The sequence below is a fragment of the Mesoplodon bidens genome, assembly GCF_964165515.1.
Source record: "Mesoplodon bidens genome assembly, chromosome: 2".
NCBI lineage: Eukaryota > Metazoa > Chordata > Mammalia > Artiodactyla > Ziphiidae > Mesoplodon > Mesoplodon bidens.
In genome coordinates, this window is record NC_138177.1 from 98,493,375 (window position 1) to 98,510,493 (window position 17,119).

The 17,119-nt window shown below is 40.6% G+C and overlaps 1 protein-coding gene across 2 annotated transcripts in view; it reads left to right on the forward strand.

Moving 5' to 3' along the window:
* Positions 1–10,189: 10,189 nt before the first annotated feature.
* The window catches only part of PLPPR5 (phospholipid phosphatase related 5), a gene marked incomplete at its 3' end in the record, with an annotated part of 128,611 nt that continues 121,681 nt past the window's right edge, over positions 10,190–17,119 (forward strand). For both annotated transcript variants that reach the window (XM_081224345.1, XM_081224346.1), the window contains exon 1: positions 10,190–10,588. In XM_081224345.1, the coding sequence (XP_081080471.1) occupies positions 10,352–10,588 (237 nt within the window). In that variant the 5' untranslated portion in view covers positions 10,190–10,351. The remainder of the gene's footprint in view (positions 10,589–17,119) is intronic.

The following is a 17,119-nucleotide window of genomic DNA, read 5'->3' on the forward strand; positions in this document are numbered from 1 at the left end:
AGAAGAACCATTTAAAGGGCCAGTTCTCCTCCAGCCTCTGTCACTAACCTTCAGTGATGCAAGTTCCTAAGTCAATCCTGACTAAGCTGTTACATTTAGGTATGGCACATGGACATGGTCAGTGGATGTGGCCAGAGAAATTCTGATATGACCAGATTAAATTCTGGCACTCTCTCCTTCCACCAGCCCCAGCCTCCTTTCAACTCCATTTTCTAGGCTCAGTTGGCACAGATGTGTTTTTTCTAATGTCTCTTTCCTAGTTCTCTAGTTCTTCATGGGAATTGGTATGCTTTTCCTTAATCATTGGGACAGGGTGCCTATTTCTGCCAGCTGCTACCATGAGAAGGAGCTCTGGCAGAAGAACCCTACCTACATTCTTCTCAGATATTAGATGGGATGTGTACATTAATACACTGAATTCTTGTCTGAAATGTTCACAATATTCCTTAGGACATATATATGTATATATATATATATATATATATATATGAATATATATTCCAAAAGACTGTTGCAGGTACATATCTGTCTTCGTTATTTCTAAACATCATATTTTATCATCTTTCAAATACAGCTAAGTCATTATTTATACCTTTCTGTATGGAATTAAAAACTCTCACAAAACATGTCACCTTTATGTGTAAGAACAAAAGTATAAAGATATCAAAAGTTTTATTAGTATGATGATGTCTTTCTTATAATTTTCCACACTTCAAATATTTCCTTTTTAATTTTTGATTGATGTTTTGTGTACAGTTCAATGAATTATAACCTATGTATATTTCAGATCATTGTCACAACAATTGGGATGCAGAAGAGCTCCATCACCCAAAGAACTCCCTTGTGCTATTTCTTTATAGTCACCCACACACCCACTCCTAGCCTGTGGCAACCACTGATCAGTACTCTATCACTGTAGATATGTCTTTTCCAGAATGACATAAAAATCGAATTGTACAGTATATAACCTTTTGAAACTGGCTTCCTTCACTCAGCATAAAGCCTCTGAGGTTCACCCAAGTTATGGAGTTTTATTCCTTTCTATTGTTGTGTAGTATTCCTTAATATGGATATACCACAGCTTGTTTATATATTCAAGTATATCCTTTAATATATTTATATTAAATATAAATGGTATTTGTAGAATTGGTACAACATATTAAAAACTGTCAATATGATGCAATAGAAATTTCTTAGGAACCAGCCAGATCTAGGTTCAAACACCAGTTCTGCTACTTATTAATCGTGGGCCAGTAGGAAAGTATCTCTGAGATTCAGATTTGGCAAAGTGGGAGGTAATGGTACTTCATATTGCAGGGTTCTAGAATTAACTACATACAATTGAAACATGTGAAGTGTCTGGCACATAGTAAATAGTCAAACGTGTCTGTATTACCTCCCATCTGCCACTAAGTTAAGGTAGCATAGTATATATTTTTAGAAATTTTTGTCTTCCTGATTTTCAGGTGTGGAAACTCATAATATTGACCTTATTGTAATGTTTTGTGAGCAGATGGGAGGTAATCTATTCTTACTATGCCTGTACAGACCTTTGCAGAGCATAAATTCTTAATAAACATGTCTCTAAACAAGCACAAACCACTAGTTTGCATGCTTTTCTAGTACAAGGTTATATTATGGAATAATTTTCTAGAGGACCGGAATCTGGTAAACTTGTTTTGAGCAGCAGCAGCAGAACTGGGGGTCCATGTAGTCTGATGAGATATATAACAGATGCATATTTTATCTGCTCCTCATCATGCAGTCATACATAGCCAGCTGGAGAGAAGGGGGCAATATTTAAATACAAAGGAGGCTTGGGTGATCCAGACAGCATTGGTAAAGCCCTCTGATGAAGCTGATTTCTAAGCACTCTTATCTCACTTGATACTGGACTCCATTACCTGTCAGTAATTGATTTGTTGCAATTCCTGGAGCGTAGCATCTGGCTTCCTTATCAATATGAGCAAGAAGCAGCAATTAAATTTATGACCCAAAGGTAAAAAAAATATGTGTGTGCTTAGCCCAAACTCCCCATATTTTATTCATTTTATACTTCTGGCTGTACAACTGAGTAAGACTGTCCTTCAGATACCAACATTTATCATCTGAAAATCATGTTGAGGAGGGTTTCAGAGCAGTTGCATTGCCAAGTAAATCGTTAAAGTTATGTACCATTGAATCAATTTTAACTCATGTTTTCTGACTTTTACAATGAGGTAATAAAAATTTACTTGGTCTCAAACTTAACTTTAAAGAGTTCAACTGGAAATTCATCAGATTGGGAGGCACAGACATCATTAAACAGTGAGTAAATATAACATTTTTTCCTAACATTACAATTTATGAAATAATCACCTAGATATTTCAGCAATCAATCTTATTTGTATTGATCTTGTATAGGTTGATCCACTTGCAGTTGCCAATTTCATACGGTTCAACCTAATGAAGCATTCTAATATATTGAATTGGGAGAGCAGTGGGATGCTCTTACAGACTGCATTATGTCCTCTCACCACTAATATATTGAAGCTCTAACCTCCAATGTGACTGTATTTGGAGATAGGGCCTCTAAAAGGGAGATAACTAAGGTTAAATAAGGTCATAAGGCTGGGACCCTAATCTGCTAGGATTGGTGTCTTTGTGAGAAGAGGAAGAGCTACCTCTCCATGCGAGGGCAGAGGAAAGGCCACATGAAGATACAGTGAGAAGGCACTGTCTACAAACCAGATGGAGAGGTTTCACAAAAAACCAACCCTGATGGCACCTTGATCTTGAACTTCCGGCCTCCAGAAATGTAAAAATAAAAATTTCTGTTGTTTAAAGCTACCCAGTCTATGGTATTTTGTTATGGCCACCCAGGCAGACTGATATAGGTGTCAATCCCCAATCCTCCCCAAATTTTCACTCCTGCTTCAGTAGCTAAGCTGTATTATCCAATATTAAAAGGATATAGGGCATCTACTCCTCAAGCCTGTGGTCTCATTTCCAGGTCCACTAAACACTAAAATGAAAACTCTGTGTCATTTCAGAGCAGCTTATGTTTTATGCTCCTGTAGAATTACAAATAGGTATCTTGATTAGTAAAAACCTGATTTACTCAAACTGGACATCACATAGACTGGGACCCTCAACTAAGTGGTAGTATTCCGCATACTACTTTTTGGAAGACTGATGTTGTCATATCTCTTCAGTAAATGGAGTGGGGGGAGTGTAGTTTTAAAAAATCAGAGATTCTTAGAACTATTTTAGCATATAGTAGTCACTCAATAAATAGTATTGTGGTTTCAAATAAATAAAAATATATTTCAGGCATTTTCTTTTGCAAAATGTCCAGAGTTTATCCTACCATTAGCACTTACAAAAATCAATCTCTTACATCTAAAATCACTACAATAATAAACAGTAAGAGCTGAGCTTCAAAATAATAACCCCTATGTCAGATCATCAAAGAAAAATGTGGTACATTCAGCACACTTTGATTACTAATTTAAGAGTTCTGACAAAAAACGTTAGAGGGTTTCTATTAATAAAAGCAGTAGTTCCCCAGGATACCCTATTTCATGAGCCTTTCTGAAGTTAATTAAGATTTTACTATTCATGTTCTTCTATTTTTATTGGAGATCTGTATGAGACAAAAGAAGTATTAAAGCAAGTCATCAGTAAGTGGAAAAAAAGGTAAAATATTTTATCCTTATCAAGTACGTTAAAGACACCATTACACATTGAAGCATTGATTATAATAACATAATTGATAAGTAATGAAATATGATTAATCATACCTGACTTAATAACAAAGGGTGATAATCACAAGAGTAACAAAACAATATGCACAGTGATGTTTCTCTTCCAAATACTTCCCCCAGTTTCCTTCAAAGTGATACAATCTATAAATACTTATACTTTATTGGTAATTTTTCTGCTACTTACTAGCTTCCAATTCAGCAATTAAGACACTATTTCTTTACTTGACCAAAAAATTACTTTCCATGCTTATAGGTGTAAACTTGTAGGTGGAAAAAGCTCAGTAATTTATGAACACATTCAAGAATGATGAAATTTAGGGCAGAAATTCATCATGCCAGAAGCCTTTGTGCTCTCACTAAAATAGCATTCCAAAAATCATCTGATTTTAAACTAATAGTACTAATAGTTGATCATGGTCCATGTATGAACATAAGGAGCCATTCTGAGTGTCTAATTTCTGTTGTATCTTTGCTTCAATCATTACCTAGTGCATTGAAGGACAACCAAACAAATGCTGATTGGCATTCACAAGCTGTATCTTTGACAAAGGACCTGCAGCTGTCATCAGCATAGTTGGCGCCACATGCTCCATATTGCTGCTAAAGAAACTGTTTCTCAAAGTGTTAGCAGGATTCGTGATTTTGTTTAGTAGGATGGTTCTCATTTATCATAGCTCACATAATGACTTTCAGGTGTCTTCAAGTAACATGAAGTTACAAAGACAGTTCAGCAGAATTTTATGTAGGCACTTTTCCAAATGGATCAATAAAAGTTTTGCTGATCCAGCAGTGGCAGGATTAATTATACCAGAAGAGTAACAATAACCGTAATGATCACTTATTGTCGTGAATGGCCAAGGTTCTATATCACATCTTGGTGAAGTAGGCAACATTATCCTCATTTTAGGACACTACAGAAATTAAAATGACTTGGGCCAAGGTCCCTCAGTTATGAATCTACAGAGTAAAGATATGAAGTCAGTTCTGTAGCATCCCCAGTCCTCAGGCTTACCCATCATACTTAACTGACACACTCTTATGTTCTTATCCTTAACAATTGCTTAAAGGTACTCTTAGGGAACTTCAATATTTTGAAACTTCCCCTGATGTTATGGATCCATAGATTTATACTTAACAAAATAATTTTTTTAATTGTTTATGGTAAACAATTCAATATTCACAGACATGGCAACAGAGCAGGAAGCAATTAATCTGAGCTTTGGGGAACTGAAACTCAGTGCTGGGGAGAAAATCCAGGACCCACTCAGATGAGGTATTCTCTCCTCCTAATTAGAATGCTTTCTAACGTAGATTTGTCCAGTGCTTTAATATTTATGAAACATTTTATAAATATAAGCCATTCGATGTCTTTGGAAAGATTCACTAACCCAGTTTTACAGATGAGCAGACTGAGATTCAGAGAGGCTAAGTGATTGTCACAGCCACACAGTTTAAGTATTAGCAGCATGTCCCAATTAACTTTCGCTAACTTAATAATTTAAATTTTTAATTTTAATATAGGATAATAACAATAATTTTAAATGACACCATGTTAGTTAAGTTTTTCTGTTCTTTTCCTGCCTTAATATTTAATAAATTTGGGTTCTTTTACCTGGTCAATCAATTTCACACCTATACCTTCAGTGAAATATAACTAGGCTTTCTAATAAAATATGTGCTTCATTTGTGATAACTGTTTTGAAAGTGAAAATTTAAAATACTGGAAATACAGAAGAATAGAATAGCTGTAATACAGTCACAGGGTAAGGCACTTTAAAGATATCTTAGTGGTTCTAGAGGAAGATAAGTACCACTTATTCAGGTCAGAAGCATCTGGCCTTTGAGATAAACATCTCATTACAGCTGGAACCTCAAAGGCAGACATACAAATGACTATTCTAGCTGTTTTTTTTTCCTGTTTTCTTGAGAAAGCAGTCACCTCCTAAATCAAGCACTGAAAATCATCCTGTGAGGATGTAGTATGCTATGACATCCAAAATAAAGAGGTCAAAGGTGTAATCCCAAACGTTCCAATCTCTCTTTAGTTTTCATATGAGGATGTTGTCTCTTTGAGTCTGTATGAATGTGTTTAAGTACAACATTTCTTTAGTTAACCAGTCCTACATCTTATTTCTTATTCAAGCTTCAGGGGTGTTCTCTATATCATATTGTTTGGAAGTTAGTAAACTAGTGCAATTGTTCATTTTCTAGATCCAGGTCAATAAAGATCTGTTGAGATATTGTCTTTTGCAGTTCAATAAGTATTAGAATGAATTATTCATTCTGAACACAGCTATCTGGCCTATAAAAGGCCTTTTTTTCCCCAAACCTATTCCCATGAGATCTTCTACCATTATATGTTAATATTTAACGTTTCTCATTAGTACAAAGTCCTGTAACTTGTCACACATGTGAACCTCCTTAAACATCTCTAGTGCAGGTTCAGCATTATGAATATGGATTTTTCTTGTTGTTTTTAAAAGAAGGACTCTATTCTTCTTTTGGAGAGCTTCCTTAGTCCATTTATGTAAAGCCTTCTGAATTCATACCTTACCATCTCATCTATGAACTGAAAGTAATGTTATTTATCTCACCATCTCAGCTATGCATTGAAAGTAATATTATTTATCTCTGTTTTTGCACATGGAATGAGAAAATTTCAGGAAAATGCCTGGGTTTACCTCTCAGTTACCTGAAACACATGGAAACCATTGTTTATAATTCCATATCTCCTTTGGTCCTTGGAAATGCTCAGGCAACTCTGCCATAAACATTCTGTCTATAAACTATTGAGGTCCAAATCCCTGAACCTGAGCAGAGGATCTCAATCTGGCTCTCGGTATTCATAGATTTGTTGTACAGAACCCAATTGGTCATAATCCTGAGGAGCCAGGTCCATCTCCCGTTCCGTTTTAGCAGGCACGTTAGGTTCTCAAACTTAAAGAAGAATACATTCAGTCATCTAGCTATCCACAAATATTCAATGCTTGGCTTCCCAAGGATTATTCAAATGGTCTTTGCACTTGCTACCAACCTAAAGGTCCCCTCTGCCTTGCCTTTTTGTACATTTGTCTTCTATCTATAGAAGAAAAGTTATCAACCATACAGACAAGGACTACATCTTTCTATGCCGGTCTAGCACCTTACAAGTTCTTACTGGAGCATGAGTATTGGGGTGGGTAGATGGGAGGTATTGGAACTGATAAATGATTCCCCCAAGATCTGTCCCAGTATTTATCATGGTTCATGTTTTATAGGTGGAGAAACATGGTGGGATGCAGTGGTTGTTAAGTCATGCACAGATAAATACAATATGAATCACTGGAAGTTGGAAAATAAAAGAGTTATAGATACCGCACTTTTGACCTACATTACTCACTTTGGTAGGAGTTGACATGCACAGAATTTGGACAGGACAGTGTTTTGTTAAGAAAGACTGACGGCTACAATACATTTGAAAGCACAATGATATGCCTAAGAATTAAATTAAATTAAGAATTTGGGCAAGATCCCAAAAGATTAAATATGAGTAGTGCTTTTTTAAATCTAGAAACAGATAGTTAAATGAAGAATTGAGGCAGGGTTCCAAAGGATTCTTTGAAGTTGAAAAACGTATTTTGGAAAAGAATTAGCTTACATGATTCACAGGAAAATAAAATGAAGAAACTCCCTAAATAAGTACCTTCTTTGGTACTTATTTGGTACAAAGCCCAGAGGTAAGAAAAATTAGTTCATTTTGTCCTCAAAGAAGCTCAGGCTCAGGAAAGTAAAGTAACAAGCCCAAAGGCTTATTGCTCATGCTCTTTCATCCACCTCACACCATTTCTATGTATAACCAAGCTGCTCAAATATTCATGGAAGTTTAATTTAACGTTGGTATCTTTATAATGTGAGTTAAGATTATTAACCTTGAATTTCAGCATTGGATGGTTAGTCAACCATGAGCCGGTCAACCACACTTTTTGACCATCTAAAATGAACAAATCATGGGGATATTGAGAATTCTGAAGGAAAATAATATCTTATTCTTGAGGTGGATACCATCTGAAAGAGAAGATAGAATGTGCACAAATCTACAGAAAAATATATACAGAAATATGGATACACCCAGAATCATTTTGTAAGCAATAAAAAGAGAAGGAAGGGACTGGTGATGGGTGTTAGAATGACCTGGGTTAAGGCAGGCTAGATACATGTATGACTAAAGGTTAAACTTTATAGACTTTAAACACAGTGTGCCAGACATAATGAAATGAGCATCAATAATCCTCATACCAACCTTGTAAAGCAGGTACGAGTATCATCCCAATTTTACCGGTGATGAAACCAAGGCAGGAAGAGGTTAAGCATTTTGCCCAGGTTCCCAGAACTGGTAAGTGGCGGGGCTGAGATTTGAACTGAGGCAGTACCAGAGTCCTTGCTCTTACATTGCCCTGTGTGCCAAATAAGTATACAGGCTAGGTTTATCTGGGGACATAAAGATTGGGATTCCCTAACCTTGGTGTAAATTTTATACGTGAAAACACTTTCCTGTTCTTAGAGGAGTAAGTTCCTTAATTCATTCAAAGATTAAATATCTACAGTATACCATACACTGCTCACGCTGGGGACAGAGCAGTGAACAGGACAGACGAGGACCCGGCTTTGTTACACGAACAGTACTAGGCACACATAACACCGGAAGAGTGCATTACAGTGCATTTTAATTTCAAAAGTAATGCACGTTTTCATCAGTTTGAATGCATTACCTACATTAGACTCTCCTTAATCCAAAGTTACCTTTTAAACCTACCCTTTTAAATTAACACCATTCTTCCAAAAATTCTATTAAGCAGGATTTAGAACCAGATTTGCAGTTTAAACACCCTTACAGTCTTAGAATGATTTTCTGAATGTAGCACTAGACCATGTATCTTTGTAGTAGTTATATTTTCATCGTATGATAAGTCTTGCTTGTCCATTTAGGAACAGTTTGCTCCCACTGCCCCAAATTGCTTATTACATAGGTTTTTCGGTGTTGTTTTCCTGGTAAGCTCTAAGTAATTAGTTATTAAATGATGTCTGTAATAACATGGAGGGTAAAATAATTCTAATTAAAGAAAGTCACTGCCATTATTATCTCATCCCTAAACCACCAATCATTTGCCAAATTTAAAAGGCCTTTTTAAGCTTAAAAGTGTTTTTTCCTGATGATAAAGGCCCACCTCTAAAAATTATCAGGCTACAACCCATTAACATAAATATTCTACAAATCTCCTAAGGTAATTCCACGTTGTAATGAGAAGGGCAGGGCTCTAGGAGTATTTTCATCCCCTCGCCTTGCATACAGGCTTCCTACCTGCTCTCCGGAGTGAAAGGTAAGCAGTGTCAGGCTCCACTAAGCTCCACCCCTCCCCAAGCCCCCTCAGTCGGCTGCCTAATCTTGTAGGCAGGGACCCACATGGCATCACGAAACGGGCTCCTTACATACATGCAGTTGCACAGATACTTACATACCCACGCACATGCGTGCCTGCCCAACGTATGGGTGTGTTTTGTATGCCTGTGGTGTGAGCCCTCTGTCTCCCTCTCCTTTCACTTGACCCCTGGGGAATCCCGGCAAGTACCTGGGAACTCAGGGAATAGCGAGGTGAGGCAAATGGCCCTTTTCCCTTCCCTAGGGGCTGCCACTGCTGGGTCCCAGGAATCTGCAGTGCCTCGTCTCACAAGCAGCTAATAAAGGGAAACTGAGAAGATGAGCCAGAGGAGACTATGTGAACGAGGAAGGGGCCGTTGTACAAGACATGATGCTTCGGGAACTCCCGAGCTATGCTTTCTGTTTTTACATACAAAGCCCTAGGAAGCTGGAGGGGGAAGCAAAAAAACTCAGAATCTAAAATCCTCTGGGATGATGTTTCTCACTGCGCCTAGAAACTCGCGCTGGGCGTGTGTCCTGCACGGGGTTAAGGAATCCAAAGAGGCGCCGGCTGAAAGTCGCTGCGCGGAATCGGCACTTGGCGCTTTACGGGGTTGCGCTCCGAAGACGCGTCCGCGCACCATTTTCCCAGGCATTGCGCGGGTTTCCTAAACCACCCAGCTGCTGCCTCAGAAGGGAGTTTCTAGAAGCTCCTTCTCTACTGCCTCCCCTCCCCCCCTTTTGGTTTTTACCCCTGTGAGGAGCTTCGCCAGCTCCACTGCGTCCGCCCTCCGAGGGGTACAGGTGCCGCTGTCCCAGCCGCCGCCGCCCGGTCCTCCCCTCCTCCGGGCGGGCCTCAGGGCTCGGCCCCGCACGGCTGCAGAGCGAACTGTGTCCCGCCTGGCCGCGGCCCGCCGCCCGGGACTCCCCGCCCTCCCGCGCGACCCCGCGCCCGGGCGGGCGGTGCGTGCGGCGGGCAGGGGGAGGGGAGGGGAGCGGGGGTTCGTCCGGGGGTAGCCGCCTCCTCCGCAGCCCTCCGGCGCCTCGAAACCCGGACCTGCCTCCGCCTCTTCCTCCGGCGGCTCCATCCTGCCTCCCGCGCCTCGTCCTCCCGCCGCCCCCGCCGCCGCGCCCCCGGTGGCTGCCTTGGCGGACCCGGGAGGGGGCCCGTCCGCCGCCCGCTCGGCTCGGCCCGGCCCGGGAGGCGTGCATGCCCCGGCTGCCCGCGGCGCTCACCAGCAGCATGCTCTATTTCCAGATGGTGATCATGGCAGGGACGGTGATGCTGGCGTACTACTTCGAATACACGGACACGTTCACTGTGAACGTGCAGGGCTTCTTCTGCCACGACAGCGCCTACCGCAAGCCCTACCCGGGCCCGGAGGACAGCAGCGCCGTGCCCCCCGTGCTCCTCTACTCGCTGGCCGCCGGGGTCCCCGTGCTCGTGGTAAGCCCGGGGGTGCCCGCCCTCGCCCCGACTGCCCTTTTCCGCCCCTCGCCTTCAGGATTGAGGCCCCGCCGAGGTCGGGGCGCGGCAGCCGTTGCCTTCTAAGTTCCTCCAAGTTGGCGGCAGCCCCTTCCCCAGAGGACATTCTTCTAGGGCGCGTCGGGGTGGGTGCGAAGGAAGCCCCCAGCTCTCCCCACCTGCCACCCCCGCACCCCCGCTACCCCCCGCGGCGGCTGCACCTTAGCGTGACACGGAGAGGGATGGGAGGGAAGGGGTCTGTAGACAGTAATGGGTGGGAGTCGCGGCTGGGGAGGAGGTGAGTTATCCGGTTGAATCTTGACTTCATCTACTCTGTGGCCTTGCTCCGCTGGCCGCCACCTCTCACATTGCGACTGGAAGACGAGCAGCAGCGGGGCCAGCGGGAGGGAGACGGCGATCAACTGCTGGGGTGTGGAAGGGACTCCTGCTTCCAGAGTCGGGGCGCAAATTCCCTTTTTACCGCCTCCTTCCCTTTCGAAAGGAAGTGCCAATTAGACTAAACTGACCAGGGAACAAATATCTAAAAAAGAATATGAGACCTCCTAAATGAAGAGGCTCCAGCAGCAGTGCTTGCTGAAAAGCAGGAGCTGTGCCTAAATTACAGGATTTATTTAAACGCTCTTCCATTCCCTGGGCGGCTTAAGTCCTTTTCTCATAGAGCTTTTCTGAGAATGCCTTTTGGATTTATGAATTGTGTGTGTGTGTCTATACGGGCACATGCACACACATATATACACAGATATACATATGTAATTATTAGAATGATAATCGTATAATAATTTATGTATGTGAATGTGGTGCAAAGTTATAGGTAGGAGAATTGGTGGTGTTTTTTCAGAAAATAATTATTATGGTTCCTTTAATACTGTCAAAGTATTGGAGGTTCCCTTCCTGTGGTACAGCTCATCTGTCTCTCTCTCTCTCTCTTTCTCTCTCTCTCTCAACAGATAACTAATAAGAAATTAAAAATGAAGAGGGAAAGGAAAGGGACTTTTTTCCCCCAGTGGTTGAATGTGTAAATTGCAATAATGAATGTTAAGAATATCTGTTTTATCTGTTAGGTTTGGATATTCATGTTTTCTTTGATTTTAGAGGAAATGAGTTAATAATTTACAAAATAATGAAAAGTTTCTAACACACGTAATGGAATTCCACAAACCAAGGAACTTCTTGATAACTTCAAAGTAACTTTATCACAGGTACTGTGATAGTTGACTTCAAATAGGGCTCCAGCATACTGTTTTGAAAAGTGTTAGACCTTGCACGAGAAAATGTTTTGGTTTTTTTTCAGTTGTAATTTGCTAAAATATATCAGAAACCCCAAATCCAGCTTCATGTTTGTGTTCTCTCTCCTCTATTTGGAAAGCTGTAAGAGAAAAAAATAAATTGGTCATTCTTGGGCCCTTTTGCTTTCTGCAGATGTTGGGTTTCCAGACACATGTTTTCTAGTAGACTGAATAGCATAGTGATTTTTCAAGGACTTTTTTTTTTTCTTTTAAGGAAAAAGCCTGTCACTTTCAGGACACTGGTTTGGGTACAGCCATAATCAGTAATGTCTGTAACTCATCCTTTGGTGATTACGATTCTGTGGCTTATTTAAATGAGATAACACTTTTCAGATCCTAACCATCCATCCATGGTGGCAGGTGCCATTTAGAGACATAACATATTTGCCCAAAGAATTTGATTATTCTCCACTTAGGGGGAACCACAGAGGGGAAAGGGAATTAATTAGTCATTATTGAGCACCTGCTTTGTGCTGGGCACTGAATAGTCATGGCCACATATACTTCTCAGAGCATCTCTTCCAGGAGATAGTCTCTCCAGTTAACATTTGAGGACCCTGAGGATCAGATAATAAACTAGAAGCACCTGAAAACAAAAATGGTGGGTGTGGTGTTTGATGCCTGTGAGACTGATGCCAAATGCCATACTGCTTGTCCTACTTCCAAAAAACATGTTCTCTGAAAGAAGATGAGAAAGGCTGCTTGGGTGGGGATCTAGAATATTCTTGAGAGATTTTAAAAGGGAGGATCCAACTTGATTTCCATGTTTCGATTTTCAGTTCGTTAGTTACAAGAGAGAGAATTTGGGAGTCAGTCTGAAGAGAAGGAGATGTTGGATATTCAGGCTAGCTGTGCTGCTGGCCTTTGTTTCTGCTTCTGCTCTTCCCAATATTACACTCTCATAATGTGAAAGTTTGGGAACAGTAATGGCAGCCCTGCTTTTCCATTCTTCGCAAGAACACTGGCTTAGCACAGTCACTTTGCCTGAAAACAATATTATTAATAATGATGTTAGTAGTACCCATCGTCTGTGGGTTATATACCCTATACCTATCTAATACTTGCATTATCTATGAAAACAGTTATTATTACTGTCACCTACCTTTTGGGAAAACTGAGGTTTAGGAAGGTTAAGTAACTTGCCCGAGGACCAAGGCTAAAAACATTACACCCAGAATTTTAACCCTACTGTGTCAAGCTCCCAAACCTGCGCCTTTCTATTACAATATGCAAATTCAGCTTACTCATAAATCATTCTTCTAAATAAATGCCTCAAATGGTCTCTTTCCCCATCTTTTACATTTCTTGGACTGTAGTGATACAGATTCTTCATTATATATATTTTTAATCTTCAAAACTCATTCTAATCCTTAAAGTTAATTTTGAAAAGTAGCTCTCCTCACTGCCACAATCTGTGGTTTTGTTTCAAATTTGCCCAATTTATTTATCTAAAAATTAAAAGCAAAATATTCTTTAAATTTTATCACTCTTATATAGTGTTGACTTGGGGCACATGTTTGGAGTCTGACAAGTTTGGATTCAGATTCAAAGTGCATCCTTCTGTTATGGTAAGAGTTGGGGATTCTGCTTGCTGTGTAACCTTGAACAACTAATGTATAGCTCCTTAATCCTTAATTTTCTAAGTCACAGGATTTTGAATATTAAGTGAGATATAATGTATAAATATCATCCTTTGCCCATAGTTGATACTCCGTAAGAGTTCACTATTTCATTAACACTATTAGTAAAATAGTAATTCAGTAAATGCCTATTGAATTCCTGTGTTGCAAGCACCATATCAGCCAGAGTAGTGGTTATAAAGGTAACTTCAGAAGTAAACCATGGTCACTAATCCTTAAGAGTTTACAAGCTAATTTGGGAAATTAGGTAATCATGCCAAAAGTCATAATGTAAATCACCATAATAAAAGTGATATATGTACATATTTACATATATATATACCGCAAAGACCTCTGGTGGTTCAAAGAGGACAAGATCATTTTTATTTGGAGAGGAGAAGAAAGGCTTCATGAAGAAAAGGGTGGCTTTGAGATGTGACTTGAAGGAGAGGCTGAAATGGAGTTTGAGTCAGGACATCACAGAAGCAGCAGTGTGAACATGAGTGACTGCTTGGTAGCAGAAAATGCAGTCCGTACTCTTGAAACAGCGATTGGTCTGTCTTGTTTCTAAGAGTGGTGTGTGGGGAATGCAGGGGTATATGGCAGAAGAGGAAGACTAGGGTCTCATTGCTGAGTCCTGGAATGCCAGGCTGAGTTTTTCTCCATTTATTGGGAATTGAGTAGGGACTTGTCTGATGGGTGGTGTTTTAGGACATTTGGGGGACAGTAGTGTAGGGCTCTTCTATTATTAAAATATCTGTGTAAGATGATTTTACACTCTTCATCCCCGAGTCTATGTTGTGTTGTGAAATAGTATTATTTTAATTGTGTTTTCAGAAAACACCTGTAATTTGGGCTCATTTACAAAGATGACATGGTTTATAAACTCTTTGAAAACAGGTACTGTTCAGTTTGATCTGTATGCATTTACCAAAGCACCACCTACAGAATTTACAGATATAAATTTAATTAGTGATCTTTGTTTTTCATTGATTAAAAGACCTGGTGATGACAATGGTTTCTGCCCCCCAAATTTGGATACAGTGGCCACTAGCCCCTATCGTTCCTTAGATCTCTGAGCAACACAGATGATTTGAAGGAGACAAAGCTAGACCATCCCTCTTCATAGAGTCAGAAGCAAGACAGAGAAGACCAGCACTGAGTGGGGCAGGTCTGAGGGCTAGGGAATCCATCACTAAATGTGGTGGAAGTAGATGGTGACAGAAAGGCATCTTATATCCAGAGCTCCATCTTGTTAAATCAAAGCCTAAAGCTCTCCCATAGACCTCTTCTTCCTTGAACCTTGCCTTGGGTGCCCACTACTATCTCCACCCATCTCCACTCCTGGAATCCTATGAGTATAAAATGAGTTGACATATTTAAGTACCAGAGTAGTGCCCAGCTGAATATGTGTTAGCTACTGTTAGTCCTCCCAAGGTTGGAATAATTAATCAAGACAACCTATTTAAGGCACCTAGCAAAATACCTTTGTTAGTGGGTTCCAGGGCTGGTAAAATATTTGAGGTGAACAGAAGCCACCTAGTTCAATCCATCACCCACAAAAACTGGGGAGTCTGAATAGCAAGAACAGTAAAACTCAATTAGAACTCTGTTCTTCCAGTCAAGTCAGTGATTTCTGCCTTCGACGACTCCTCCATTTCTTCAGCGGGCTAACACTAGCTAATATTTCCTATGTACCAGACACTGTGTAATGTACATTTAATGTGTTACTTCGTTTAATGCTCACCATGATAGTACTGTCTTTTTTTTTTTTTGCGGTACGCGGGCCTCTCACTGTTGTGGCCTCTCTGGTTGCGGAGCACAGGCTCCGGACACGCAGGTTCAGCGGCCATGGCTCACGGGCCCAGCCGCTCCGCGGCATGTGGGATATTCCCGGACTGGGGCACGAACCCGTGTCCCCTGCATCGGCAGGCGGACTCTCAACCACTGCGCCACCAGGGAAGCCCGATAGTACTGTCTTTAAACGTAGGCACTATCATTAAGCCCACTTTATAAATGAGAAATAAGATGTTTAGTGAGATTAGATGTCAGACTTGTATTAATTTTTTTCAGTCCATTAGTATAATTAATCTTCACAATAAACTTATGAAGGAGACTTGGATGTAAAAAGGTGAGATGACCAGTCCAGAGTCCCACAATGACAGTGCTAGAATCGTCAAAGCCTGTGCATTTAGTTCTTTTGTTATGTACCTTTATCCTTACACATTAAACAGATCTGTAAAGATATTTAGTCATAGGGATTCAATACTAGAAGGGTCAAATTTTTCTCAAAACTTTTATCTTCAATTTCATTTTTTTCTGGTTTGATGGGAAACTTTGTGTTCTAGTGTAGACAGTGGTTTCAATGTGTAGTGTAGGAAATTGTTTTGTTTCCTATTAAGCTTGAAGTGTTGTGGAGAGGTTGGTGGCAGCGGGAGGGATTCAGAGATATCTCTGTTGTTCTGATCTGCAGCCGCGTTTCTTATCTCTGTGGCACACATTGGCACAGTGCTTCAGGCACCTGCTTTAATGTGGAACCACCCTCTGGTTCTAGATCTGCAAACTGCAGTGCACGGAGAGCTGAGGGGACCTCTGTTTCTAACATATGTTTCTTAAAATGGGACCTAGCACTAGATTTGGGGGGGGAGCAGTGAACACACTGAAATTGTATTATAAAATACCGTATGTACATATGTATGTATGTGTGTGTGTATGTACGCATTTTTCTAGTAAGAGCCTCCATGGCTTTATCGGATTGTCAGAAATGCCCAAGATTCCTAAAAGTTAAGAACTACTCTTTGAGGATTTATGGATCTGTTTAAACTCCTCCTTAGGTCTCTTAGGCCCTTGCTTTACTTAGATATTCTCATTCATATTCATTCATTCATGTTCACCCTCCCTCTTTCCCTTCTCCTCCCTGCATTCCTTTGATGGTCTCTCTTTTTTCATTTATCCCCTCCCCTTTGCATACTGATTAGGAGATTGTGATGGAGGTAAGGGGAAGCAAAGGCCCAGGAACCTGAAAACCAGCTTGCGTTTCCTTTCCCTTTCCTTCTCCCTGCCTCTCCCCCTCCCTTCTGCCTCTTCTCCTCCCACACCCCTTCTTCCTTTTCTTCTCCCCTTCTCCCCCTCCATCCCCTGTCACTCATCATCCCTGTTGCTTCTCTGCACCAGTTACCTTATCTGAAAAATGTTGACTTATTCCTTCCTGCCTTTCCTACCTTTTGGAACTGTTCTTGAGAATCAAACGGATGTAAATGCACCTTGGAGACAATAAGTCACTTCATGCATATGAGGAAAACATAAAGTGAGCAGATTACATGGCTGTAGCTGCTTGGTCATTGGAGATGGTTAGACTGCTTTATAGCATGGCTTTGCCAGCCCAATACACTTATTCTGTGGAGTAGAAAAATGGAAAAGGTTTTTATACTTCTTTTCTTATTTTCTTGTAGAAAGAAGAGCAAAAATAAAAAGACAACAGTATGAAATGACCTAATTATTACAGACTATTACTCCAATACTCAATGCTGTTTTTCAAAATGTCTCAATAAGCTCTTACTGTCAAGATTATTATAAAGAATCATCCC